We start from the raw sequence: 27,490 nt of genomic DNA on the forward strand, positions 1-27,490 counted from the left end.
GTCATTGAATAGGATATTCCCTGGCCTTAGGTTAGCAGGTGTTTGCTAGATAATTCAGACCAGGGTCCCCAACCCCCAGGCCATGGACTGGTACTGGCCAGTGGCCTATTAGGAACCAGGCTGCACAGTAGGAGGTGAGTGAAGCTGAACTCCTCCTCCTGTCAGATCAGTGGTGGCATTAGATTCTCATATGAGCATGAATCCTATTGTGAACTGCACATGTGAGAGATCTAGGTTGTGTGCTCCTTATGAGAATCTAATGTTTGAATCATCCTGAAACCATCTCCTGCTCCCCCGGGGCCATGGAAAAATTGTCTTCCACAAAACGAGTCCCTGGTGCCAAAAAGGTTGGGGAGCCACTGATTTAGCCTATACCTCAGAGCTTGTTAGGTGATAATCACCCAAGTCCTATTTATTGCCCTTGTAAATCAGCTTAAGGGAATGCTTATCAATAGGAAAATGTCAAACAATATTAGGGTCACCATGTCTTCCCTGGTGATGTAATTAATTTTAGAGATGCAGTAAGGCCTTTTATGTAGCATTATCCAGAGTTCATTCAGATGTGTTCCAGTCTTTTAAACTGAGAGCTAAAATAAAAGAGGGCAGAGAGAGAGTAACTAATGTTCCTTGAACTCTGCCAGCGGCTTTTCCTGCTTCTTCTCCTTAATTTACTTCCCATAATAGCTCTGTACAACTCAGTAACCCATGTTATAAATGGAAAATCTGAAGACCAGAAATGTTAAGCAACTTGCCTACATTTATACCATTAGTAAATGGTGAAGCCAGTCATTCTGACTCTAAAATCCTTAGAGTACTCTAAATCATAATGCAATCATAAATAGATCTGTGGTATCTGTACATTTATTTAAAAGTGTGTGGAATATTCAAACACAAGACAGTTATCTGTTGCTGAATGATATTTTATTAGCTTGATAATTTGGGCCTGCCCTTAGCATTAATAAGCTTCAGCACTAGTCACAAGACTTTCATTCACTGGTGGGGAAACTTTCTTGTTTTAAAAAATGCAATTCAAGAAAGGGCATCTATTTCTTGGGGGCTGCGGTGACAGCAGGCTTCTCTTCACGGGTGATGGGAATGGTGCGCTCAGGGCCAGAGACCTGTTTCCTTGGTCCATTCACAGTGAGGACCCCATCAGATGACAGGGATGAAGTAATGGTGAGAGGGTCCACATCAGCTGGGACCCGGTATTTCCTGTGGAACTCCCTGGAGATGAAACCATGTTCATCCTAACCCAAAAGAATGAGGAAAGAGGCAGAGAGATAAGAACAGGAACTATTATCACCTGCCCAGAACTCAGGCATCCTGATTTCCCCTTAGGTGAGACCACATGCCATGACAACATAGGAAAAATAAACAGTGCTTCGTTTCAGGGTTGTGGCTAAGATGAAGTTGCCTAGGTAGTCACTCCTACCAGTGAGAATCTGAGAAGTCTGAAATAGTCCAACACTTCATTGTTTTTCAAACCCTCAGGCATAGATATGTTTAGGGGTATTTCCCAAAGGTTTCGATCAATGTCGCCTGGGCCTACAGATTTTGGAATCTCATTTAGAATCTGAGTCCCTGAGGAAGCCCTGAAATTGTCCTGACTCTTCAGGAATGTCCCAGAAGGTTCCAGAACAATAGGACTGCTGCTGCTGAAATTTAAAAAAAAAACAAAAAACGACTCCATCCAAGGAGACTATGACCCAAACCTAAATCATATAAGCAAAATTGAAACAGCCTGAGGACATTACTGAGGACAAACTGTACTGGTTGACGCACAGGTTCTGAGCTATTGTTAAATGGTGAGAAGCAATTTTAAAGCCCTCTTACAAAGTCATAAGAAGGTGTTCCATTTGTCAGAATTCCCCCAAAGAGTAGATGACCTTAACCCGTATGCCTGCTGACTCTCAAGCACGTAGCCAAACAGGCTCTCATTAACTGATTTCCACATGGGCTATAGGGGATTAAAGACTGAGCACAGCTCTGAAATTTAGACAAACCGAGTAGTTCAGCATTAAGATGGGCTAAAGAAGAGACACGGATTCTTGCACAGCTAAAAGAGAAGTCACAACTCAAGTGCCTTTAAGGTAACTGCAGTTAATGTAATTATGCAAAGCAACTAGGTGTGTCTGACAGCCCTATACCTAATCAGTGGTCCTCAACCTTGACTGTAGATTAGAATTACCTTAAAAATTGCTGATATCTGGGTCCCACCCCTAAAAATGCTGATTTAATTGGTCTGGAGTAGTGCTCGCTTCGGCAGCACATATACTAATTGGTCTAGGGTATGCCTGAGCATTAGGTTTTTTGAAAGTTCCTCTGGTGATTCTAATGTGGCCCAGATTCAGAACCACTGGCTTAAATGGGGCATCAGCATCCCATCATCCCATCTAAGGTGATCAAATCAAAGACCACATCTCTGGCCATAACAGTAACAACAGCAATAGATCTATCCTAACTTAGTCTTCTAGACATTGATTTGTAACCCCTAATGCCGACTGTTATGGCTTGGGACTGGAATGTAGCCAGCCTCCAAAGCTGACAGCATTATCTGGACTATTACAGTATGCACTGAATGAATGAGCGGAAAACAAAAACAAAAAAACAAGCTACATACCTGGCGCTCTTCATGTTTTCCATGCACCTCAATCACATCTCCCAACACCTTAACTTTGAGTTCCTCTGGGGAGAAGTGCTTCACATCCAGGTTGACAGAGAACCTGTCCTTCTCCAGGCGCATCTAGAAATAGCAAGGTAGGGAAATGGGACGGGAGAAAGATGGTGAAAATACTGATTACACAAGTGCTGTCTTATTCTGCAGAGTTGCTTTCTGTCCAGGTAATTCATCCTTCTCTTTTCTGCTTAAAAAATCTCCTTTTTAAATAAACATGGCTCTCTGCTTCAGGGAGCCACCACAGTGATACCTAAGGCTCACGGTGATCAGACCCAAACTTTATTTACAGGGACAGAGAAGAAGACAGATCACCCAGGGGACCAGTCGCAAGGATGGGTGCAGGCCTGGCATCTGCTGCCTCTCTGACTCCAATGCCTGGCTTTGTGGTTTGTCTGTGAGACAAAGGCCTCTTCTTCTGGCTCAGGTCTCTTTGCCAGTTTTCCACCCACCCAATCTGGAATGTTCTGCTGGTCCTGCTTGTCCTTCCAAAGCCCTTGCCCACTCAGCTCCTGTTTACTCACACTTGAATATTTTTAAACCAGAGTGTTATCTGTGACAGCTCTGTCAACCTTATTTGTTCACCCTGTTCTCCCACCCTCTTAGGACAAATGGGGGTCCCTATATTGTTTTCTCATAAAGCTTGGTTGGACCCAGGCCAGTGCCCTGTCACAGCCCTGAGAAACCCAGAAAATCATAGAAGAGGGAATAGAAAGGCAGAAAATACCCATGGGGATGAATAGCTCAGGATGAGGCAGGGCTCTCTCCTGGCTCTGAAACCTGAGATGGTAAAATTGGTCAAGAGTCCAAGGTGTTAGGAGAGACGAGCAAAGGAGTTTGAAGGCAGCTATTTCCCTGCAGATTGTCATGAACCAAACCAGAAGGGGTATCCTGCAGAGAAGTTAGGGGACGGAGGATAAACTTGACAGTGCATGAAAACATGTAATAAATGGGATACAGAGGACTATCAAATAGAAACAGGTGATGGGGGAGGAAGGCACTAGCAATCTCCTCATTTTTCTTCACATTTGGACACACATGTGCCTAAAATGGTTTAGGCAGGGAAGGAAAGGAAAATGGATGGAGAAGTTTCCAGGAGGTTCCAGTAAGGACTCTCCCGTCCTAGTAGTGGGGAGACTCACCTCTGAGAGTCCAGTGTCAAACCAGCTGGGTGCCCGCAGAAAGGAGGGTGGCCGAAGGTAGAAGGGGCTCAGGGAAGTAGACGTCGGGAAAAGATCAGACTCCAACAGGTGCTCTCCGAAGAACTGGTCAAAGAGGCGGCTGGGGGAGTGGAAAGGAAAGAAGGGGCGGCGGATCCAGGGGTGGTGGATGGCGATGTCCATGGTGGCTAGGTGAGTGTGGGGGGTCAGCTGGCTGGTCAGCTCCTTCAGCTGCAGCTACAGCCAGCCCCTTATATATGCAGTCTTGTGAAGCTTCTGGAATGGTGATGTCAGGGGTTTTATTATCCTAGCTCACCGCCAGTTCATGGAGACTTGTGATCCCGGGATTTGGCAATGTGACACATACCCAGTACTCACTGAGCTAAGAAAAGAGAAACACAAACACGTCTGAGCTGGCCAGTGACTTGTCATGGTCTTGTTTCACTAGCTTTCTGTCCACACCCAGTGGCACCCACCCCCACCCCTGTTCTCTGAAGCTGGTACCGAGTCAGGAATCCCAAGCAGGCACGCGGGGCGGGGGGAGGACGGGAGCGGGGCGGGGGGAGTGAGCCCCTCCTCCTCCTTTCCAGTCCTGAATGCCAGGGGAATCAGGCCAGCAACTATCTTGGGCCTGGGCAGGGACTGGAATCTTCCTAGGCTGAGCCCCAGGGACATTAACTCTTTGTGAGTCCTTGGAAGAGAGCAGTGATGGTCAACATGTCAGTACCAGCCATCTGCCTCGTGCCCTGGGTTGACCTGGGTTTAGGAGAGGACCCCGACATCTGGGCAGAAAGACCCCACCCCCTGGAAAAAGAGCAAAAAGGTTTCTTGCATCTTTCATCCTATGTGGCTCTCAGAACATTAAATCCAGGAGTGCTTTAGGAATTGGGTGCGCAGTGCCTGCCACCGAGGAGGAGAAAATGAGGTGTGGAAACGTGCAAACCGTTTGTGAGGGTCTCAGCGAGGCCTCTTCATGCCCCAGGCACCACCAGCTCCCCCTCCCCAGCTCGTTCCCAGCCAGGACCCTCAGCTGTCCTCTCAGGCTCCCTGTGACAGCTGAAGAGTGTGCGGGGGAGGGGACTAGGGGTCCGGGCGGCGCTGGTCACACCCTCGTTGCTCTCACTCAGGGCATCCATTCCCCGCCCCTCACCCCCCGAGGCTCCGCACTATTTTGGGTGCTGTCGACCCCGCCCCCACCTCCTATCGAGCCCCGGCTCTCCGGGCAGCTGGAGGGGTCGCGCTGCGCCTGTTGGGGCTGCACCTCGGACCAGGGCTTCCGCTGCATCTGAAGCCATGTCGGGCCGCTCAGTGCCACATGCCCACCCGGCCACCGCCGAGTACGAATTTGCCAACCCGAGCCGCCTGGGTGAGCAGCGCTTCGGAGAAGGTATGGCACAGACGCCACCCCCTTGCCTCCCACCCCCACCCCCTGAAATTCTGGGCTGACCTCCCAACGTTACTGGCCTCCACCCCACTCTGGGCTTAACTGATATCCTGGGACCAGCCACCCCCACCCCAGACTCCCCCTCATCCCCTCCAAGCAGAGCTCTTTCCCATTCCTGCTGACCTCAAGACACACTTGGTGCTTGCAGTGCTGATACCTGCCCTTTGCCGGCCTGGGTGTGCCTCCTTGTCCCCCTTCTATCCACCCAGGCCTTTTGGTGCCTCCTCCTCCTCACTTTCCTCCTTCTCCTCCTCCTCCTCCCTTTCCTTTCCGTTCTCTTTCCCCTCTTCCCAGCTGCCTTCTCCTCCTAGCTACAGTGTGGCCTCCCTCCTGTTCCCTACTCTTCCTGACTCCCCTCTTGCTCTTCCCAATCCCTCCTCTCCGGATTTCCCATTTCGCCCCTGTGCCAACCTCATCCTCCCTCATCCTGCCTCTTGCCTTCTCTCTGCCCCTTAGGCCTCCTGCCAGAAGAGATCCTGACCCCCACACTCTACCATGGCTACTATGTCCGGCCTCGGGCCGCCCCAGCTGGGGAGGGCAGCAGGGCAGGGGCCTCGGAGCTTAGGCTCAGTGAGGGCAAGTTCCAGGCATTTCTGGATGTGAGCCACTTTACCCCAGATGAGGTGACTGTGAGGACTGTGGATAACCTGCTGGAGGTGTCTGCCCGGCATCCCCAGCGCCTGGACCGCCATGGCTTCGTGTCCCGAGAGTTCTGCCGCACCTATGTCCTGCCTGCTGATGTCGACCCCTGGCGAGTCCGAGCTGCTCTCTCCCATGATGGCATCTTAAACCTGGAAGCGCCTCGGGGTGGCCGACATTTGGACACAGAGGTCAATGAGGTCTACATCTCCCTGCTCCCTGCGCCCCCTGATCCAGAGGAAGAGGAGGAGGCAGCCATAGTTGAGCCCTGATTTCCACAGACCCAGCACCCAGCAAATCCCTCTCTACCTCCCAAGGTGATATGGGCAGCTGCCCACCACTCCAGAGGTAGCAGCATCTTTGGGGGAAGGGAAAGGTGCATGGTCCACAATGTATGGTTTGGTCCCATGGGACGTGTTATAGCCTTGGTTTAGTTTTGGGTGGAGCTGAATAAACCCAAATCTCAGGGCCTTGTTTGTGCTGCTCCCTATTCTGTGGCCGGGAAGCTGGGATGGGGAGGGAGGGAGGAGGTCACAGCCAGCTAGATAAAAAGCTCCTCAGTTTGATATGCCCAACGTCATAGGACCCTGAGCTCGCACTTGGATGCTGAGATCACACCCGGAAGCTGACTCTGGCTCCAGATCAAATTCCTAGCCATAATTTTCTCACAATGCAACAAAAGAGAGAGTGATCCTGGGAGGGAAAAGGGATATGCCATCCAAACAGCCCAGAGGGCACTGTCTGAGCTGGTGATTAGAGACACAAAAACAAGGGTCTCCAGACTGTCTGGCCCTTTTTGGGTAGGGGCTGGGAAAATGGTTTTTGGCTGGTGAGAGTTGCCTAAAGCCCTGGAGTGAATACCTTGTTTTCATGTACTAAGGTCTGCCCACTGAAATAGTCACTGATTTTGAGAGCCTGAGTACGCATACACAGGGGCACAGACATAAAGCCTCTCCAATTATCACGGAACCCCATTACCTTCCCATCCTCTGGGGGTATGGTGTATTCAGGAAAGCCTGAGGTCTGTCCCCTCAGTTATTCTCTGCAATCAAGAGAACATCCAGCTACATGATTTGGGGGAGGTGTCCAAAAGACCTTCCTGCCTCTAAATACATATTTTATTAGGCTGTGGTAGATACCTACAACTCTTCCATTAAAGTAGTTGTTTCTTGGCTGGGTGCAGCAGCTCACACCTGTAATCCCAGTACTTTGGGAGGCCGAGGCAGGAGGATCACTTGAGCTCAAGAGTAAGAGATCAGCCTGGGCAATAGAGTGAAACCTTGTCTCTACAAAAAAATAAAAATTAGCCAGGCATGGTGGTGCATGCCTGTAGTCCCAGCTACTTGGGAGGCTGAGGTGGGAGGATGAGCTAGGGAGGTTGAAGCTGCAGTGAGCTGAGATTGCGCCACTGCACTCCAGCCTGGGTGACAGAGTGAGACCCTGCCTCAAAAAAATTAAATTAAATTGAATTAAATTAAGTGGTTGTTTCTTAACTTTTGGGATTTGTAGACTCTTCTGAAAATCTGACAAAAGCTATAGCTGCTCTTACCAGAAAAATACATATGCTCCCAAATTTGGCAATACAATTTGAATAGGTTCCCACAACTCTTCAGACCCATTCATATACCCCCCTTAGGTATCTGTGGACCTCCAGGATAACAGAACTCACTTGAGGAATTCAACTTTTGGTTAAAAGATTGCTGTCTACTAAAAATGAAAGCATGCCCCAGAGAAATAACATTTGACATATTTAATTGTTCATTCATTTATTCAATAAATATTTATCAAACTTCACATAATACACCATGGGGATATACATTGTAAATATAAATTATAAAAACTATTAGCTTTTATTGTCAACTTTCCGGAATCTAGTTGACAAGAAAAATAATAAGAAAAGGATTCTACTTAGACTTCAACCAGAATAGCTTCACATTGATATGTTTTGTAACTGAGCTTTATTTAAGGGAAAGCGTTTCTTAGCTATAAGAAATTTGAAAACTTCTGATTTAGCCCAAATCCCCACTCCATTCAAATTCTTTTAAAGTTATTAATCAACTTATTTTGGGACATTCTGAATAACAGACAACTTAGAACTTCCCATGGTAGTCGGTTCCATGTTCTTTCTTTTCTTTTTTAGACAGGGTCTCGTTCTGTTGCTCAGGCTGGAGTGCAGTGGCATGATCATGGCTCACTGCAGCCTCAACCTCCCTTGCTCAAGTAATCCTCCTGCCTCAGCCTCCTGAGTAGCTGGGATTACAGATGTGTGCCACCACGCCTGGCTAATTTTTTATTTTTTCTAGAGATGAGAGCTCGCCTTGTTGTCCAGGCTGGTCTTGAACTCCTGGACTCAAGCAATCCTCTATCCTTGGCCTGCCACAGTACTGGGATTACAGGTGTGAGCTTCTGTACCTGGCCTTCCATTTTCTTTTTGGTCTTAACTGACAAAACCGTTATAAATTCCTCCTTTTGTTGAATCAAAATCTGCATTTCAGTAACTTCTCTGGAAAACAAATACAATGGTTTTTTCACTTGAAAATCCTTCCGATATTTAAAGATAACCATCCTGTCTTCCCGAGGCTTCCCTTTCCCAGCTAAACATGCCTAGTTTTTTTTTTTTTTTTTTTTAACACAAGGTCTCTCTCTGTCACCTAGGCTGAGTGTACAGTGGTGTCATCTCCCCTCACTGCAACCTCCTCCTCCCAGTCTCAAGCAATCCTCCCACCTCAACCTCCTGAGTAGCTGAGGCTACAGGCATGCGCCACAACACCTGGCTAATTTTTTCTATTTTTTGTAGAGACTGGGTTTCGCCATGTTGTTCAGGCTAGTCTTGAACTTCTGGCCTCAAGCAATCTGCCCAACTCGGCCTCCCAACATGTTGGGGTTACAGGCGTGAGCCACCACACCCAGCCATACCTTGTTCTTTCAACCATATCATATAGCACTTTCCACATCACATATTACCCAGAGAACTTTATTTTGAACATACTGCCTTTTGACAACGTAACTTGAAATTCAACATCTAGACCTAAAATTATTATTCCAGTCATGGATTGACTGGTACAGACTTCAGTGGAATAATCAATATCCTTGTTTATCACTTCAGGCTTCTATTAATGCTGCTTTAGGTGTATCAGGTTTTCTGGCTACCACAATGGTCTATTGCTCTCTATTGATTTCTTTGGAGTTTCTGGTCATCTAAAAATCCCTTAGGTGATTTCCTTTCCTTTTCTTTTCTTTCTTTCTTTTTTTTTTTTTTTTTAAGAGACAGAGTCTCACTCTGTCACTCAGGCTGGAGTGCAGTGGTGTGCTCACAGCTCACTGCACCCTCAAACTTTCTTGCTCAATCTTCCTACCTCAGCCTTCTGAGTAGCTGGGACTACAGGCACACATCACTACACCTGGCTAATTTTTCAGTTTTTATACTTGGGAGAGATGATGAGTTGTTGCTATATTGCCCAGGCTGATCTTGAACTCTTGGGCTCAAGTGATCCTCTTGCCTCAGTCTCCCAAAGCAGTGGGATTACAGGCATGAGCCAAGCCACTGTGTAAACCCAGTTGCTTAGGTGCTTTTTAAAACATTACAGAAGGGGTGGCTAAAAAGGAACCAGATTATGGAGGGCTTTGTGTGCCAGGCTAAGCAGTTTGAACTGTATCCTGTAGGTGATAGGAAATCATTAATGCCTTTTGAACTGGGAGGAGAAGGAGTGGGTAACAGGATGAAAAGGATACAGTTAATGGTAGAGTACAGAATGGATTGCATGGAAGAAGCATGGCCATGAAATAGCGCAATGATTAGGGCACAAGAAAAGAAAGTAAGATGTGGGAACCAGGCGTGGTGGGAGGGTCACTTGAGGCCAGAAGTGCAAGTCCAGCAGGGGCAACATAGCAAGACCCTATCTTGGCCAGGTGTGGTGTCTCACACCTGTAATCCAGCACTTTGGGAGGCTGAGATGGGAGGATTGCTTGAGGCCAGGAGTTCGAGACCAGCCTGGTCCACATAACAAGACCCCTATCTCACATTAATTTAAAAAAAAAAAAGACCCTGTCTCTAAAAAGATTTTTTTTTTTTTTTAATTAGCTAGGCACAGTGGTATGAGCTTGTAGTCCCAGCTACTTGAGAGGCTGAGCGGGGAAAATCTCTTGAGCCTAGGAGTTTGAGGTTGCAGTGAGCTAGCCACTCAACCCCAGCCTGGGTGACAGATTGAGACCCTGTCTTTAAAAATAAAAAAAAAGAAAGAAAGAAAATAAGATGCTTTGTAATAATAACAGCAACAATACCTAACTCTTACTGAGTGTGTCCCATGTGCCAGGCCCAGCACTAGAGCTTTATTTTTCACCACAATCCTGTAAGATTGTCACTCTTACCCATGTTTCATAAGACTAGGAGTTCAAAGTCCAAGGTATTCTCTGTGGAGTGCAGAGCTGAGTGGTGGGCCCTGAACATCCACTTAAAGGACAATAACCAGGCATTCGAGGAAAACACTAAAAATGGGGTGAGAGAACTGAACACAAGAATGATGGGTTTCACAGATTCTCCTAGAGCCCATATTTTCTACTGGTGAGTGTGGGGTGAGTCTAACTTTGGGTTACTAGAAGGAGAGGCAGAGTTGAGGGGTAAGTGGAGAATCGGTAGTTCTAAACCATGGGTAAGGAAGTGAGTGGTTAAGAAGTGCTGAGGCTATCCTGATCACAGAATCATCTGATTTTATACCAGAAAGGGGATTAGATTCAGTTTTTTTTTCATTTCACAGCCCTAGAAACTTAGGCCCTATAAAGGTTAAATGATTTGCCCACATCGATTTCAAATAGCAAGGGAGAATATATAAGGAACCCATTTCCCCAACCTTAAGTTTCCAAGAGACTCCAGTATCCCAACCCAGATTCTGTACAAAAATATTAAGAAACTGGTATCAACTGCCTCGAAAGTGAAACTCAGTTAAACCTGAGTGGTGCTGAGCAAACTACTACATTAGGCACTCATCTATTATAGAGGATATATTTCAAAGACAGAGTGATGTAACGGAGAAGCATTTCTTAAGGAAACCGAGAGCCCTTTTCTATCTCAGGTTTCTTTTTATTGAAGCTTGAAGCTCAAGTTCATGGCTTCATCAAAAGATGCTTCAAATCCTGAAGTTGAGATAGCTCTCACCTGGAGCCCGTGTGTTGTTCTACCCTTTGGCTGGGAACGATTCCAGCAGGTGGCTTCAAAAGTCCAACCTGCTAGGCTGAAATCTGACACTGACACAGACTCCGGGAGCTGCCGCGGAAAGCTCAACCAGGAACGCGGAAATGCACAAGCCTCTTGATGCATAAAAACAGCTGGGCTCCCTTGGAGACAGAGCGCCATGGGAAACCGGGTCTGCTGCGGAGGAAGCTGGTGAGTAGGGTGGAAGGGCAGAGGGGAACATCTATCTCTGTTGGTGGATGTAGAGGCCCCGAAAATCAGAGCACCTGGAGATAGTTGTCTGCCAGCCTCCCACTGCCACCTTCCTCTGCCTGGTACCTCCTTGTTCCAACACTGGAGCAGCACCTCCTTTCAGGAGACCTTAGAAGACAGAGCCAAGTGGCCGGGCGTGGTGGCTCATGCCTCTAATCCCAGCACTTTGGGAGGCCGAGGCGGGTGGATCACGAGGTGAGGAGATCGAGACCATCCTAGCCAACATGGTGAAACCCCATCTCTACTGAAAATACAAAAATTAGCTGGGTGCGGTGGTGCGCGCCTGTAGTACCAGTTACTCGGGAGACTGAGGCAGGAGAATTGCTTGAATCCAGAAGGCTGAGGTTTCAATGAGCCAAGATCGCGCCCCTGCACTCCAGCCTGGCAACAGAGCGAGACTGTCTCAACAACAACAACAAAAAACAGAGCCCAGCTAGCTGTCTGCGGAATGGCCAGAGCAGGGCAGGAATATTGAACCAGCATTGTTTTTCTGTGCCCTCTTCCTCCCTTTCCCCTTCTTTCCCTTTCTTCCTGGATGAGAGTAATAATTGTAGCATTTGATAGCTTTCTATGTGCCAGGCATTTTACAGTCTAATTTAATTTTTCCAATACTTTATGAGGTAAATGGTTTTGCCCCTCCTCCTATTTTACAGTCAGGTGAGAAACTGAGGCTCAGAGAAATTAACTAACTTGCCTAAGGTCACATGGCTGGTAAGCAAGTAAACCAAGATTCCAACTGAGGCCCACCTGACTTCAGAGGCCACCTTTTGAACCACTGCATAATATTGCCTATCAGATCAAGCAAGTCAACTTTGAAGCAATGTTTATTGAAAAGGGCAGAAGTGCCGGGTGTGGTGGCTCACGCCTGTAATCCCAGCACTTTGGGAGGCCGAGGTGGGCGGATCACGAGGTCAGGAGATCGAGACCATCCTGGCTAACACGGTGAAACCCCGTCTCTACTAAAAATACAAAAAATTAGCCGGGCATGGTGGTGGGCACCTGTAGTCCCAGCTACTCGGGAGGCTGAGTCAGGAGAATCCCTTGAACCCAGGAGGTGGAGCTTGCAGTGAGCCGAGATTGCGCCACTGCACTCCACCCTGGGTGACAGAGCAAGACTCTGTCTCAAAAATAAAATAAAATAAAATAGAACAAAATAAAATAAAATAAATTAAAGGACAGAAGTGGTCAAATGCGGTGACTCACACCTGTAATCCTAGCACTTTGGGAGGCTGAGGCAGGTGGATGACTTGAGGCCAGGAGTTCAAGACCAGCCTGGCCAACATGGCAAAACACCATCCCTACTAAAAATAGAAAAAAATTAGCCAGGCATGGTGGCACATGCCTGTAATCTGAACTACTCGAGAAGCTAAGGCACGAGAATCCCTTAAGCTTGGGAGACAGAGGTTGCAGTGAGCTGAGATTGCGCCACTTCAGTCTAGACTGGGCAACAGAGTGAGACCATGTCTCGAAAAAAGAAAAAAAAAAGGAGTTTGAGACCAGCCTGGGCAACATAGGGTGGCCCCATCGCTACAGAAAAATTAAAAATTAGCTAGGCGTGGTGGTGCACGCTTGTAATCCCAGGTACTTGGGAGGCTGAGGCAGGAGGATCACCTGAGCCCTGGGGGTCAAGGCTGCAGTGAACCATGATCACACCACTGCACTCCAGTCTGGGTGACAGAGTGAGACCCTGCCTCAAAAATGAAAATAAAAATAAAAGGGCAGAAGCAGGAAAAAGAAGAATATCCATGGAATATCTGAATATGACTTTCACACTTATTTACTATGTGACCATAGGTAATAAGTCTCTTAATTTCTCTGTATCAATCCTCACATGTAAAATATAGATAATATATCCTACATTGTGTAGATCACAGGCTTATTTTGAAGAGCAAAGGATATAGTGTATGTGAAAACCTCATAATAAATTATCTGTGGCATTGTTACTGTTCTTTCCCAGAATTTTCATCACTGCCATGCCATAAATTCCTGGTCCTGGTTTTATCCTGTCTACTGCCTTCCATGCCTAGGGCAGATCTGGAAGATGTCATGTTATAAATAAAGCATCATTATATTTAGATAGACAAATGAAGTGCATTGGAAAACACATAGGTTTTGGAGTAGTACATTGGATTCAAGTCCTGCCCTACTACTCATTCATTTATCCATTCATTTATTAAACAATGTTTATTGAACATGTACTACAGGCACAGTAATAGACATAGAAGACATAGTAATGAAAGGACATTTGGTCCCTGCGTTGTTGAGTAAAAAATACCCTGAAGGTCCAACATTTGGTAACTGTCTAAATACATGGCATATCCAATTAATGGAAAATATGTAGCCACTTCATAAAGAATGTTGGAAGAACACCTAACATCATGGAACATTTTGCTTTTTATTAAGTTAGTGAAAAAGGGCCTTTGTTGACCCATCTGTAAAATGGGAACAAAATATGTGTTTCCTGGAATGTCAGGATTGAAAAAATAAAGCACCCTTTAAACTCTGACATGCCCTATAGACATACGACATCCAGAAGCACAGAAAAGCTTCTAGAGAAGGGGATGTAACAGCTTCTTTTATTCTCTTTCTTCCCAAATGTTGGTATTCTTTTTTCATTACTGATTAGTTCTCTGATGGTGATAGTCATTAGTGGTCAACTTTTACTGATGCTTATTATGTGCTAGGAACCATGCTAAGTATTTTACATTTCCTGTTTTATTTTATCCTTACAATAATCCCATGAGGTCTGAATTATATTATCATACTCATTTTTTTTTTTGAAACAGTCTCGCTTTATCTCCCAGTCTGGAGTGCAGTGGCACAATCTTGGCTCACTGCAACCTTAGCCTCCCAGGTTTAAGCGATTCTCGTGCTTCAGTCTCCCTAGTAGCTGGGATTACAGGCGTACACCACCATGCCCAGCTAATTTTTGTATTTTTAGTAGAGACGGGGTTTCACCTGTTGGCCAGGCTGGTCTTGAACTCCTGACCTCAAATGATCCACTCACCTTGGCTTCCCAAAGTGTTGGCATTACAGGCGTGAGCCACTGCACCTGGCCTATCATACTCATTTTATTAATAAGAAAACAGAAGCCCAGAGAGGTTAAAAATTTGCTGAAGTTCTCGTAGCTATTCTGACCTCATCAGTCTGACTGCAGAGCCCATTCTGGAGACACTATACCAAACAGTCTAACCAAAATCTTTTTTTCCTCTTCAAATACTAGTAGGATTGAATAAAACTTTGTTCTCTATTTTTTGTTATCTCAATAAACCTCCAGAGGCTTAAAGATATTATGGCAATTGAAGATATTTTTATTTTAAAATATTCTTTGTTGTTATTGTTTCTGATTACAAAGGTAATAATCATTCATTGCAGAAAATTTAACTTCTGCAACGAGCAGAAAATAAAAAGCAACCATAAATATAAGCACCCAGAGATGATGGGAACATTTTAGTGTATTTCCATGTGTTTTTTAAATGTGCACAGTTTTTATTCCAAAACATATCTTTTTACTAACTTAATAAAAAGTAAAATTTTTCCATGATGTTCGGTGTTCTTCCAACATTCTTTACGAAGTGGCTACATATTTTCCATTAATTGGATATGCCATTTATTTAGTCAGTTACCAAATCATGGACCTTCAGAGTATTTCCTATTTTTTCCAAATTAAATAATGTTATAATGAATATCCATATTTGTACATATATAATTATTTCTTAGGATATGGAATTGCTACATCAGAGGGTATACACATTTATGTTTAAGGCTTTTTATACTTATTGCCAATTGCATTCTAGGAGGATTGCACAAATTTTTATTTCTATTACCACTGTAGAAGAATGCCCACTTAGTTTCCTTAAATCTAAAAATAAAATCCCATCACCTGTGTATCTAAATGAATACTCACTCCATTTGGGTTGTGTCCAGGCATTGCACAATATCTAACTTGAGAACAGGCTCTGTTCACTAACACTGGATAGCCCTAGTCTATGTATTTTAGGATTAATATTTTCTCTATCCATTTAAATAAAAATAAGTAGGTAAAGAGTAGTAACAAGTGGCAAAGAATTAGAAGATTATCTCGTTCTTAGCATAAGGCTGACTGAGCAGCGGTAACATAAAGCAAGGGCTGAAGTGGCAGAAGAAGTAGAAAAACATAGAAGTAGTTTTTCTTCTGAACCACCTGTAGAGTTTGGCTGCAGATTCAACTGCTGTCAACTGAGCAAGCTGTAGCAAAACCAAAAATCACATCAAAACAGAAACCTCTGTCAAATGTGTGTGGAAAAATCCTGACTTTTTTCCCACAGTAGTCCTCATGATTTAGAAGTCAGTCTTCTCTCTCTCGCCCTCTCCAATTAGCAAAGAAGGAAACCTCCCAGGAGATGAGAGATCAGCCAGACAAACAGTGTTGGCTCTGGCAAGAGTTGGAAAGGTACTAGCAAGAAAGCAAGAAAAAGAATCCGGAGTAAGCCCCAAACTATTTAGCCTATTTCCTCAGTCAGTGTTGTCTCTGTGGCATCAAACAGTTAACAATCACGTAGACACACGGGCGCCATTGGGGACCCCAGGGGCTCAGAAATAAATATAAGAGGTCTGCCCTACAGTGAGGGCAGGATAGCTGAGTCACTCACCAAATTCAGTGCTCCCTGTTCTGTAGACAAAGTTCTCTAAAGGATGTTAAAGGTTAAACATCTCTCACTTTCTCTGTTAATTAAAAACAAGGACAAGGAAGCAGGGAGGGAGGTCACTTGTTAAGAAAGGGCCTTGAGGGGCTGTAATTAGTTAGTCCTGGTTGTGGCAACCTCCACGACTCCCAGAATAAAAGTCCCAGATTGGCAAAGACCCTAGGGAAAAAAAAGCACTGAAGAAGAGGCAAGAGGGTCTCTGGATCCAAGAATATTCCATCATGCGGCAGATTTCCCTCACCCTCTGCTGGGATTAGCCTGTTAGACAATCCCAGAATAGCTCTCAAGCCAGATACATCCCTGGCATGTAGTGCCTGGTTGCCTGAGGCTGTATTTTGGGTCTGGTTATGTCAGTTGTACTACTCCACCTTCCAGAACCGTCCATGTGGGAGAGGTGGGGTACCCTTGACTAATGCTTTGGGACTGAACCTGGCTCAGGGCGAATCTTTGTTAGAGGGAGGTAGGGGAAGCTCATCAGAATGTTAAGGAGACCACAGAGCCAATGATGATGGAGGGAAGGCAGAGGCCAGGGCTCTTGCACATGGGTGATCTGTTTTTCCTATCACAGGAGCTGCCCATCAACTTTCCAGAAGAAAAAGAAAACAGGTAACTTTGGGGCTGGGGGGAGAGTCTGGGGGAGGCAAATTAGAGAAGACAATAGAACTGCAATCTTTGGAAAGGGCAGAAGGGTAGAAAAGGAATGAAAGGATAAAGGGAGACAGCACACCAAAGAGAATCTAGGTTGCTGCATTCAAGACTAGCTCTGAACCTCTGGATCTTATCCTTTCCATTATTTCAGAGTGGCAGGGCTGGTTGCTCATTTTTTCATTCATCTAGCAAATATTTACTCAGCACTTATATTCTATGTGAGGACCTGTATGGGTCCCAAGGAGGCAGAGAGGCACAAGAGGAAAGACACATGATCTCAGCCCTGGAAGAGCTGAAAATCAAATTTAAGAGATAAATTCATATAAACAAACAGTTGTAATATCATCTACTGGTGATATAATAGATGTGCACTCATGCTGTGGGAGATTGAGAGAAGATACTGATGTCAAAAATGTCAAAGAAATAACAGCAAAGGGCCGGGCGTAGTGGCTCATGTCTGTAATCTCAGCACTTTGGGAGGCCAAGGGGGGGTGGATCACTTGAGGTCAGGAGTTTGGGACCAGCCTGGTCAACACAGTGAAACCCCATCTCTACTAAACAGAGAAAAATTAGCTGGGCATGGTTGTATGTGCCTGTAGTACCAGCTACTTGGGAGGCCGAGGCACGAGAATTGCTGGAACCCAGAAGGTGGAGGTTGCAGTGAGTCGAGATCGCGTCACTGCACTCCAGCTTAGGCAACAGAGCAAGACACTGTCTCAAAATAAATAAATAAATAAATAAAAGCAAAATTCACAAGTCAGCAGAGGAGGGAGAAGGTGTTTTAGGCAGATAAATCAGCTCATGAAAAAAAAAGAGACTGACCTGATTCAAAGTGGCTGATTGGTATAGCTGAGCACTTGCCATCTTGCATTGTAAGTCTGTCTATTTATTTTCATTTATTTGTCTCCCCTAGCAGGCTGTAAGCCCCCTGAGGTAGAGGAAACAGCTTACTCATCCTTCTACCCCCAGAATATGGCACAGAGCCTGGCACATAATGGGTTCTCTTGTTGAACCATGTTAGGGGCTAGTGAAAAATGAGGATGGAAGATATTATGGCCAGATTGCAAAAGGGCCAGATTGTAAACCCTGCTAAGGAGTTTGGATTTAGGACTAGTAGACATGAAAGAAGTGAAAATGGAGGCAGGGAGATTAGACGGAAGCCTGCCGTAATAGTTTAACAGTGATTTGAAGAAGGCAATCTCAATAGAGACAGGGAAGAGAGAATGAATTTAAGTTGGATTTCTTCCCCTCAGGGAGCCAAGCAAGACGGACACTGAAGCCGCAGCCACAACAGCTGCAGCAGAATCGCCCAAAGGTAATGACAGGCCTCTGTCACCTCTCTGGGGCTGCTCGGACATGGGATCCCAGTAGTCAGCTCTTTTGCACTGCAACAGACACATTTCAGTCACCTGTAGAATTTGCTGGCTCTGTCTGTCCTCCTCTGTCTGTCCTTTGCTCAAAGGAGCAAAGCGAAGGGACATCAGTTGACCTGCCCCTGCATTGGAGGTGAGGGGCAAAACCAAGCCATAAATCTCCCTTAATGCTATCCATTCCTCGCAGGGCTATGAAACAACAGGACATACGTATGAGCGGGTGTTACAGCAGCAAGGGTCTCAAGAGAGGAGTCCAGGCCTCATGTCGGAAGACAGCAACTTACATTATGCTGACATTCAAGTCTGCAGCCGTCCCCATGCCCGGGAAGTGAAACACGTGCATTTAGAAAACGCTACAGAGTATGCGACCCTTCGCTTCCCCCAGGCCACACCTCGCTATGACAGCAAGAACGGGACCCTGGTGTGAGCCTTGGGGAGGAAGGCCCAGTCCATCGTTAACCACTACTCCAGTGGGGGAGAACCTAGTGCTTTGGGGAATTGAGTGGCAACCCAGGGATGTTGGCCACGTTTTAAGCTTAAAGAACTCCAAAGCCCCTGGAATTGTGGGCGTCCCATTTTCTCCTCTGGCCTCTTACTTGCCACTGTTAGGTTGGAGTTACAGTTGGTTTAGCTATGGGTGGATAGCTAAACTTAGCTATCCACATGAGGTTAGGCGGAGTGTGCAGGGAGGTGGGTCTTCGACCCCACCACTGTTGCTCCTGCTCTTGAAAAGTGCAGAAAGAGCAGGTAAAAAGTTAGCCTATAAGCACGTGGGCTGATCTTGTTGGACTTTAATTAATGGTATCCTTTTTCACACACCTTAAACTCCAAAGCTGAAGGGGAGGTGCTCTGGAAAAGCATTCTGAGCTTTTACATTCAGACACTAGGGCTGGCTTGGGCTGTTTCCTCAGTGGCTGAGTCAGGTTCCAGACCTTAACAGACAAATGGGGGAAGGGGGCTAAGGAATGGGGGAAGGGGGCTAAGGCGTGGAGGAAGCGCTTTCCAACCATGGGCTACAGGACCTCAAGTCACTGATAACTGACAGCACAGCGAGGCCCGGAAACTTCCCTCGGAGGGACTGCTGGCTCTCGCAGGTGCGGGGCCGCTAGGATCAATAAACGGCCTGAGAAACATGCCTGGCGCGTTTTCTGGGGCAGGGCCCCGAGGATCCTTGCCAGGACAGCGGATCCCGCCCAGTTTTAAGGGCGGTTCGAAAGTCCAGCCAGTGGACAGGACTTCCGGCCCCACCCCCAGGCCGCGGCTGAGGCGGAGCTGGAGGGGGGTGGGGTTTAGGAGAAGGGGAGCGGGCTACCATTGGCAGAGGGCGCAGTTCCCTGGGCGGGGGTCCATGCCGGGATTGGTTATTGTCGGGGCTCCTGGGAGGCGGATCCGGAACGGCAGTCGGGGGATCTGGGCCCAGGGGGCGCGGTCAGGGCCTGCAGGAGGCGGGATCCGGCGGGCCGGAGGCGGGACCAAGGCCGGCAGGGGCTGGCTCGGGCTGGCTGGAGGCGGGCGGGGCCTGGGGCCGGCCTTCGCATCACCATGGCAGCGGGAATGCCGCGGCAAAGCCAGAGCACTGGCAGGCCGAGTCCAGGAGGGCTGGGGACAGAGATGCTGAACCAGACGGACCCATCATTTAAGAGGTAGGTGCTGAAAGGTGGCGGGTAACAAAAATATTACCCAAGTTGATCATCCACATCGAAACTGGGGACAGGCGGAGGTGGAGAGGATGAAGTGGGTAGGAGGAGGCTAAATTTCAAAGACCAAACCCGCTCTCAGCCTTGTACATTCTTAGCGTGCAGTTTCCTGCTTCAGACTTTCAGAGCTTGGGGAGGAGGGGTAACGCACTCCCCTTTCTCAGTCTGTTCTCCGTTCTCCCCAAATACCGCTGCTTCTCTGCTGGTCCCTAAGAGGGATGATTGAAGACTAGTAGAGTACTGAAAATGAAATTGTAGCACACGCACACACAAAAGTTGGCAATAATAGTATCAGCCGGGCGCGGTGGCTCACACCTGTAATCCCAGCACTTTGGGAGGCTGAGGCGGGCGGATCACCTGAGGTCCTGAATTCGAGACCAGCGTGGCCAACATGGTGAAACCCCGTCTCGACTAAAAATACAAAAATTAGCCAGGCATGGTGGCACAGGCCTGTAATCCCAGCTACTCAGGAGACTGAGGCAAGAGAATCGCTTGAACCCGAGGCGGAGGTTGCAGTAAGCCGAGATCTCGCCACTGCACTCCAGCCTGGGGGACAGAGCAAGACTCCATCTCAAAAAAAAAAAAAAAAAAAAGTATTAGCCCCATAAAGTGTGAGAATTTAAAGCACTTGCGACAAGTACATAGTTTGTAGTCAAATGTTGGCTGCCATTATATCATTACCATTATCGCTTTTTCCCAGCCCGTTGTCTGGCAAAGACTCAATGCAGGCAGATTCAGAAAAGGTGGGTTGGAGGACTGACCCCACCACTAATTGGTAGAGAAACTCTGTATCCTATTTTCTATATATTAAATGAAGGTGGCCAGGCGCGGTGGCTCACGCCTGTAATCCCAGCACTTTGGGAGGCTGAGGCGGGCAGATCACCGGAGGTCAGGAGTTCGAGACCACCCTGGCCAAAAATGCGAAACCCTGTCTCTACTAAAAATACAAAAATTAATGGCCATACCACCCTGAACACGCCCGATCTCATTTGATCTTGGAAGCTAATCAGGGTCGGGCTGGGATAGTACTGGCCGGGTGTGGTGGCTCATGCCTATAATCCCGGCACTTTGGGAGGCCTAGGTGGGTGGATCACCTGAGGTCAGGAGCTCGAGACCAGCATGCCTAACATGGCAAAACCCCGTATCTACTAAAAATACAAAAAATTAGCCGGGCGTGGTGGCTGGCACCTGTAATCCCAGCTACTCTGGAGGCTGAGGCAGGAGAATGGCTTGAACCCGAGAGGCGGAGGCTGCAGTGAGCTGAGATTGAGTCACTGCACTCCAGCCTGGGCAGGAAAGCAAGACTGCATCTCAAAAAAGGAAAAAAAAAAAAAAAAAAAAAAAAAAAAAGAGGGTAAAAACATTAACCCTGTTTTCAAAGATTATTTACTGCAAAGGTCAAATAAGATGATGTAGGTGATAGTACTTCGTAAGCTTAAAGTGCTATGTACAAATTTCTGCCTTAGAATTAAACATGCCAGGCCAGGCGCGGTGGCTCATGCCTGTAATCCTAGCACTTTAGGAGGCCACCCGAGGTCAGGAGTTGGAGACCAGCCTGGCCAACATGGTGAAACCCCATCTCTACTAAAAAAATACCAAAAATTAGCCAGGCGTGGTGGCACGTGCCTGTAGTTCCAGCTACTCGGGAGGCTGAGGCAGGAGAATCGCTTGAACCTGGGAGGCAGAGGTTGCAGTGAGCCGAGCTCGTGCCACTGCACTCCAGCCTGGGCGACAGAGCAAGACTCTGTCTCAAAAAAAAAAAAAAAAAAAAAAAAAAAAGAATTACACATATTGTCTCTCTGGGTTAAAACTCAGTTTCTGAGGATAGAGGGAAGTAAATGCCAGTAGCAGAGCTTTCAGTATTTCTCCTGATTATCTTCAGAATACTTCCTGTGGTCCTTGACTGATATAGGAAGAAAGGAAAATGTATTGTTGCTTGACTAACGATAGGGGAGTATTACTCTTCACTTTATTAGTATTAATACCTAAGCAACTAGGTTTAAAAATGCCACTGGGTTAGCTGGGTGTGGTGCTGCACACCTGTGGTCCTAGATACTTGGGAGGCTGATGTGGGAGGATCGCTTGAACCCAGGAGTTAAAGGCTGCAGTGAGTTATGACAGCGCCAGTACACTCCAGCCTGAGTGCCGGAGCGAGACCTTATCTCTAAAAAAAAAAAAGTAAATTTTAAAATGCCACTGGGATAGCCCTGTTGTGCTTGTAATATCTTCAGCTGGACTTCCTGCTAACTAAGGTCCTATTTCTGATACTTCAAGATGACTTAAGTTGGTAGGTTTTGGGGAGGGGTCTGGCCCCAACTCGGTTAGTTTAGCTTTAAATTTTTTTTTCCTGGACTGTTATTTTGTACATTTCTTATTCTTCCTGTTTTAGGTGGCCCTGACTCGTGTCTTCTAGGGACTCTTGAAGATGTGGACCCAAGTGGTTATGAGATTCAGTAACTCCTTGCTGCCAACAGAGCCTTCTGTAAGTTTTTGGTGTACTGTTATGAAAAGCGTGATGATGTTACTGGAATTTCAATACAGTTCTACTTCTGGGGATTTCTCCATCAGGACTCAGATCCTGGAACAGAATTTTAATATATTTGTCTTTTTTTTTGCTTTTCCTTCTTGTGGAAATTCTATTAATAGCTCTCCTGGACCTCGATTCATCTTTTTCTGGAATTAATAAAAGGAGGCAGGGGTTGAGAAATTCTAGCAATTAATCAGAATATATGCATTTTTAAAAGATTTAAAGTTTATTATAGCAATAATGTATGTTAATCACAGAGCATTGGAAAAATATTGCAAACTATGATTTTAAAAATTGCAAACCATAATTCTCCCACCCAGAAGCACACTGTTAATATTCTAGAAAATATTCTTGCAGTCTTTTTTTCTATATATACATATATATATAGTGAGCGATCTCAGCTCACTGCAACCTCCGCCTCCCGGGTTCAAGCAATTCTCCTGCCTCAGCCTTTGAGTAGCTGGGACTACAGGCACATGTTATCACACCCAGCTAATTTTTTGTATTTTTAGTAGAGATGGGGTTTCACTGTGTTAGTATATTTTTAACATGAGATCATATGCTGCACAAACTTTTTAACTTGCTTTGTTTCACTTAACGTTAACATAAAATTGTTAAAATGTTTGTTTTAATGTGGGCACGTTTGGTAAACATTATAATGGCTGTAATTTTCTTAACCACTTCTCTGTTGTTGGAATTTTAGGTTCCCTCACCCCTGCCCCCCACATTGTAAATAATTAATTTCCTTATTTAGGACTATGTCAGGCCAGGTGAGGTAGTGGCTCATGCCTGTAATCCCAGGACTTTGGGAGGCTGATGCCAGGATTGCTTGAGGCCAGGAGTTCAAGACCAGCCTGAGCAACGTAGTGAGACCCTCTTTTCTTTCTTTTTCTTTCTTTTTTCTCTTTTCTTTTTTTTTTTTTTTTTTTTTTGAGATGGAGTTTCATTCTTTTTGCCCAGGCTGGAGTTCAGTGGCACCATCTTGGCCCACTGCAACCTCCGCCACCCGGGTTCAAGTGATTTTTCTGCCTCAGCCTTCCAAGCAGCTGAGATTACAGGTGCCCACCACCACACCCAGCTAATTCCTGTATTTTTAGTAGAGACGGGTTTTCACTGTGTTGATCAGGCTGGTCTCGAACTCCTGACCTCAAATGATCTACCTGCCTCGGCCTCCCAAAATGCTGGGATTACAGGCATGAGCCATCGTGCCTGGCAGAGACCCCCCTTTCTACAAAAAATTCAAAAATTTGCTGGGTGTGGTGGCATGTACCTGTAGTCCCAACTACTCGGGAGGCTGAATGAGGTGGGAGGATTGCTTAAGCCTGGGAGGTCGAGGCTGCAGTGAGCTGTGATTGTGCCTCTGCATTCTAGCCTGGGCAATAGAGTGAGACACTGTCTCTTTTTTTAAAGACTTATGTCAGGCCAGGTGCGGTGGCTCACACCTGTAATCCCAGCACTTCAGGAGGCTGAGGGGGGTGGATCACCTGAGGTCTGAGACCAGCCTGGCCAACATAGTGAAACCCCATCTTTACTAAAAAAACAAAAATTAGCTGGACGTGGTGGTGGGCGCCTGTAATCCCAGCTGCTCGGGAGGCTGAGGCAGGAGAATCAGTTGAACCCGGGAGGCAGAAGTTGCAGTGAGCTGAGATCGTGCCAATGCACTCCAGCCTGGGTGACAGAGTGAGACTCCGTCTCAAAATAAATAAATAAATAAATAAATAATTTTAAAAAGACCACGTCAAAGACGGTCAACATTTAAAATAATAAATTACCTCGTAAAAGAATTGTGGCATCAGATTTTGTATACATCTTTCAGAAGGCAGCTGGACATCAGTTAGGAGTTAGGTCCTTGATAGAAATCAGGCTACCTGTTGCAATGAGACCTTGAATCTTGTAGAAAGATGGATTTGATGTTAGTGTAATTACTGATGTGGAGCTCTGACACCTGATCAACTGATAGCCCAGAGGCATAGGGATGCATTTTCAGTGCAGTCATAGAGAAACTCAAGTGTCACTTCCAAAATATCCACCAGATGTCGCTAGTCTTAATATAATACCCACAGGCTAGCTGGCAGATAATTTTTTTTTTTTTTTAGACAGAGTCTCACTCTGTTCCCAAGCTGGAGTGCAGTGGCACGATCTGAGCTCACTGCAACCTCTGCCTCCCGGGTTTGAGTGATTTTCCCACCTCAGCCTCCAGAGCAGCTGGGATTACAAGCATGGGACACCACGCCTGGCTAATTTTTTTTATTTTTTATTTTGGTAGAGATGGGGTTTCACCTTGTTGGCCAGGCTGGTCTCTAACTCCTGACTTCAAGTGATCCTCCTGCCTCGGCCTCTCAAAGTGTTGGGATTACAGGCGTGAGCCACCACGCCTGGCCACTGGCAGATAACTTTTGAAATGTGAATTTTAAAACTTCATGTGAAAAAAGAAAAAAAATCCATAACCCAGGAATAGGTTAAAAAAATCATGTAGAAAATTAGACGGGCGTGGTGGCGGGCGCCTGTAGTCCCAGCTACTTGGGAGGCTGAGGCAGGAGAATGGCGTGAACCCAGGAGGCGGAGCTTGCAGTGAGCCGAGATCGCGCCACTGCACTCCAGCTTGGGCGACAGAAGCGAGACTCCGTCTCAAAAAAAAAAAAAAAAATCATGTAGAATATTTTCACATATCTGCTTTGGTGTGGTTTATATTAAGTACTAGCATCTGGTGATTACTTTGGCGACATCCTACTCTAGTCTTTCACCATTCTGTCTTTTTCCCTTCTTCTGCCCACTCAGTCTGTCACATTCACCATGTATACTCTTTTTTTTTTTTTTTTTTTTGAGACGGAATCTCGCTCTGTCGCCCAGGCTGGAGTGCAGTGGCGCGACCTCGGCTCACTGCAAGCTCCGCCTCCCGGGTTCACGCCATTCTCCTGTCTCAGTCTCCGGAGTAGCTGGGACTACAGGCGCCTGCCACCGCGCCCGGCTAATTTTTTGTATTTTTAGTAGAGACGGGGTTTCACCGTGTTAGCCAGGATGATCTCGATCTCCTGACCTCGTGATCCGCCCGTCTCGGCCTCCCAAAGTGCTGGGATTACAGGCGTGAGCCACTGCGCCTGGCCTACTCTTTCCTCACATACTGGTTATTGGATTCTCAGTTTTACTAGTCTTCCTTTTACTCTTCTTTCCTCCAGTCTTGTTTCTTGCCCCGTGTGTTATGTGTATATTTGTGTGTAACTGTCAGTTATTCAAGTTTTTGCTAAAAGAATAAGACCTGGCATATAATAACTTATAAGAAGTGCTCAGCATCTATTTAGTGGATGTTTAATGAAACAATGTATGAATGAATGAGAGGAAAATACAGGATACTAAAAATTATTTATATTTGGCTTGAGAATACACTAAAAGATTCACATTCCTAAATTACCTATAAGTAAGTGCTAAATGACACAGTATAGAACATGCTAGACCGTTTAGTGCTTTTTTTGTTTGTTTTTTTTTGTTTTTTTTTTTTGGTTTTTTTTTTTTTTTTTTTGAGACGGAGTTTCGCTCTTGTTGCCCAGGCTGGCGTGCAATGGTATGATCTCGGCTCACCGCAACCTCCGCCTCCCAGGTTCAAGCGATTCTTCTGCCTCAGCCTCCAGAGTAGCTGGGATTACAGACATGCGCCACCACGCTCGGCTAATTTTGTATTTTTAGTAGAGAAGCGGTTTCTCCGTGTTGCTCAGGCTGGTCTCAGACTCCTGACCTCAGATGATCCGCCCACCTTCCGCCTTGGCCTTCCAAAGTACTGGGATTACAGGCGTGAGCCACCGCTCCCGGACTTTTTTTTTTTTTTTTTTTTTTTTTGAGGCAGTGTCTCACTCTTGCCTAGGCTGAAGTGGAGTGGTGCAGTCACGGCTTACTGCAGCCTCAACTTCCCGGGCTCAAGTGATCCTCCCACCTCAGCCTCCTGAGTAGCTGGGACTATGGGCACATACCACCATGAGTGGCTAATTTTTGTATTTTTTGTATTAATTTTGTAATTTTTTTGTGCCACTGCATTCTAGCTTGGGCAGCAGAGTGAGATCTTGTCTCGTCTCTCTCTCTCTAAAAAAAAAAAAAAAAAAAGACATTATTCCGAGGGTCATTTAAAATATTTTTATTGACAATTGTAATTATTTGTTTATTCAAACTGCCTTTCTGTTTCTTTATAGTCATGAATTATTGCCCATAATAGTTGTGTTAAATTTTATATAGATTTGAATTTCACACTTCTTATTTTTACACAGAGAGAAGTCACAGGCAATATTTTCACCAAATGATGGTTTTGTTTTAAGGCTCAAAGTCTTACTTAGGCTAACATCTTACTCTATTTATTAACAGAAGTGATTAATGTTTCCTCCACTGGCTCATTCATTCCTTCAAGTAAAAATAGATTTATATTTTTGTAATGTAATCTCGTATTCTTATGTAATGTAATGTTGCATTCTTCATATGAAAGTATTGCATAATGGTTAAGAACCTGGACTTTGGCTTTACTATTTAGTAGCTATTGAGTCTGTGACAAATTACTTCTCCAAACCTCTCTTTCTTTATATGTAAAAATCCTACTGTTTATGGTAATTGTGACAGTCAAATGAGCTAATACTAAGTGCTGAGTACAGGGTTTGGCACATAGTATAAGCTCAATTTTGCTATTATTACTGTTATATATAGATATTTGGGTAGCTTTTAGTTTGTGGGGGAAGTGTCTGCCATTATTGCCAAAATAATGCAGGACTGAGGAAGCCAGGTATAAGTTCAGAAATCAGGCAGCATGGCAGAGATATGCAGAAAGCAGTTTGCTGGGTTTCTTTGCCTCTGCTTCCAGGCAGAGTGAATGACAGCCCTGCAGCAGCGGAAGTGGTTCCAGCTACCCAGATGGCTTGCAGTTTTCCCACATACAAACACTATGGGATGCCTGATCATTGTCCCAGTTATTCCTAGTTCTTGTAGCTAGCCCTCATACTCTCCCAGCTCTTATGCTGATATTACAACATGGTGGGATCGGGAGGATGGAAGGAATACTAAATGTTAGTGTTGTTTGGAGCTAAAGCTCAGTTCTTCACCTGAGCCACTTTGTAAGGCCAACTAAGATAACTGTGGTGAACATCTCTTCTGAGCAAAAAAAAATGGACATTATATGGTCCGACAGGAATTTCGTGCTTTTTCCAAATGTGAGAGGCAGACTGTATGTAAA

The 27,490-nt window shown here is 45.8% G+C and overlaps 4 protein-coding genes across 8 annotated transcripts in view; 3 read left to right on the top strand and 1 right to left on the bottom strand.

The window, feature by feature from the left end:
• Positions 1-899: 899 nt before the first annotated feature.
• CRYAB (crystallin alpha B) lies at positions 900-16,027 on the bottom strand. Of its 3 annotated transcripts, none has more exons than XM_055273102.1 (4): positions 15,989-16,027; positions 3,817-4,216; positions 2,621-2,743; positions 900-1,247 (listed from the first exon to the last, which is right to left on the bottom strand). In XM_055273102.1, the coding sequence occupies exons 2-4, from the start codon at positions 4,015-4,017 to the stop codon at positions 1,044-1,046; spliced, it is 528 nt and encodes a 175-aa protein (XP_055129077.1). In that variant the 5' UTR covers positions 4,018-4,216; positions 15,989-16,027; the 3' UTR covers positions 900-1,043. The 3 variants fall into 3 exon arrangements, with proteins under 3 accessions (XP_055129077.1, XP_055129075.1, XP_055129079.1); XM_055273100.2 differs by lacking the exon at positions 15,989-16,027 and adding an exon at positions 5,402-5,497; XM_055273104.2 differs by lacking the exons at positions 3,817-4,216; positions 15,989-16,027 and adding an exon at positions 2,965-3,053.
• HSPB2 (heat shock protein family B (small) member 2) lies at positions 5,000-6,393 on the top strand. 2 transcript variants are annotated; one of them, XM_055273099.2, is made up of 2 exons: positions 5,000-5,221; positions 5,735-6,393. In XM_055273099.2, the coding sequence occupies exons 1-2, from the start codon at positions 5,128-5,130 to the stop codon at positions 6,187-6,189; spliced, it is 549 nt and encodes a 182-aa protein (XP_055129074.1). In that variant the 5' UTR covers positions 5,000-5,127; the 3' UTR covers positions 6,190-6,393. The 2 variants fall into 2 exon arrangements, with proteins under 2 accessions (XP_055129074.1, XP_063491221.1); XM_063635151.1 differs by having other exon boundaries at positions 5,897-6,393.
• C3H11orf52 (chromosome 3 C11orf52 homolog) lies at positions 10,495-19,196 on the top strand. The gene is made up of 4 exons (XM_055273105.2): positions 10,495-11,297; positions 16,611-16,648; positions 17,944-18,005; positions 18,251-19,196. The coding sequence occupies exons 1-4, from the start codon at positions 11,266-11,268 to the stop codon at positions 18,488-18,490; spliced, it is 372 nt and encodes a 123-aa protein (XP_055129080.1). The 5' UTR covers positions 10,495-11,265; the 3' UTR covers positions 18,491-19,196.
• A 378-nt stretch (positions 19,197-19,574) lies between these two features.
• DIXDC1 (DIX domain containing 1) overlaps positions 19,575-27,490 on the top strand; it is a 97,683-nt gene continuing 89,767 nt past the window's right edge. The window contains exons 1-2 of one of the 2 annotated variants that reach the window (XM_055273098.2): positions 19,575-19,706; positions 22,150-22,242. In XM_055273098.2, coding sequence (XP_055129073.1) covers positions 22,186-22,242 — 57 coding nt within the window. In that variant the 5' untranslated portion in view covers positions 19,575-19,706; positions 22,150-22,185. The remainder of the gene's footprint in view (positions 19,707-22,149; positions 22,243-27,490) is intronic. The other variant, XM_063636514.1, reaches the window with a different exon arrangement.

The sequence above is a fragment of the Symphalangus syndactylus genome, chromosome 3, assembly GCF_028878055.3.
Source record: "Symphalangus syndactylus isolate Jambi chromosome 3, NHGRI_mSymSyn1-v2.1_pri, whole genome shotgun sequence".
In the NCBI taxonomy this organism is placed as follows: Eukaryota; Metazoa; Chordata; class Mammalia; order Primates; family Hylobatidae; genus Symphalangus; species Symphalangus syndactylus.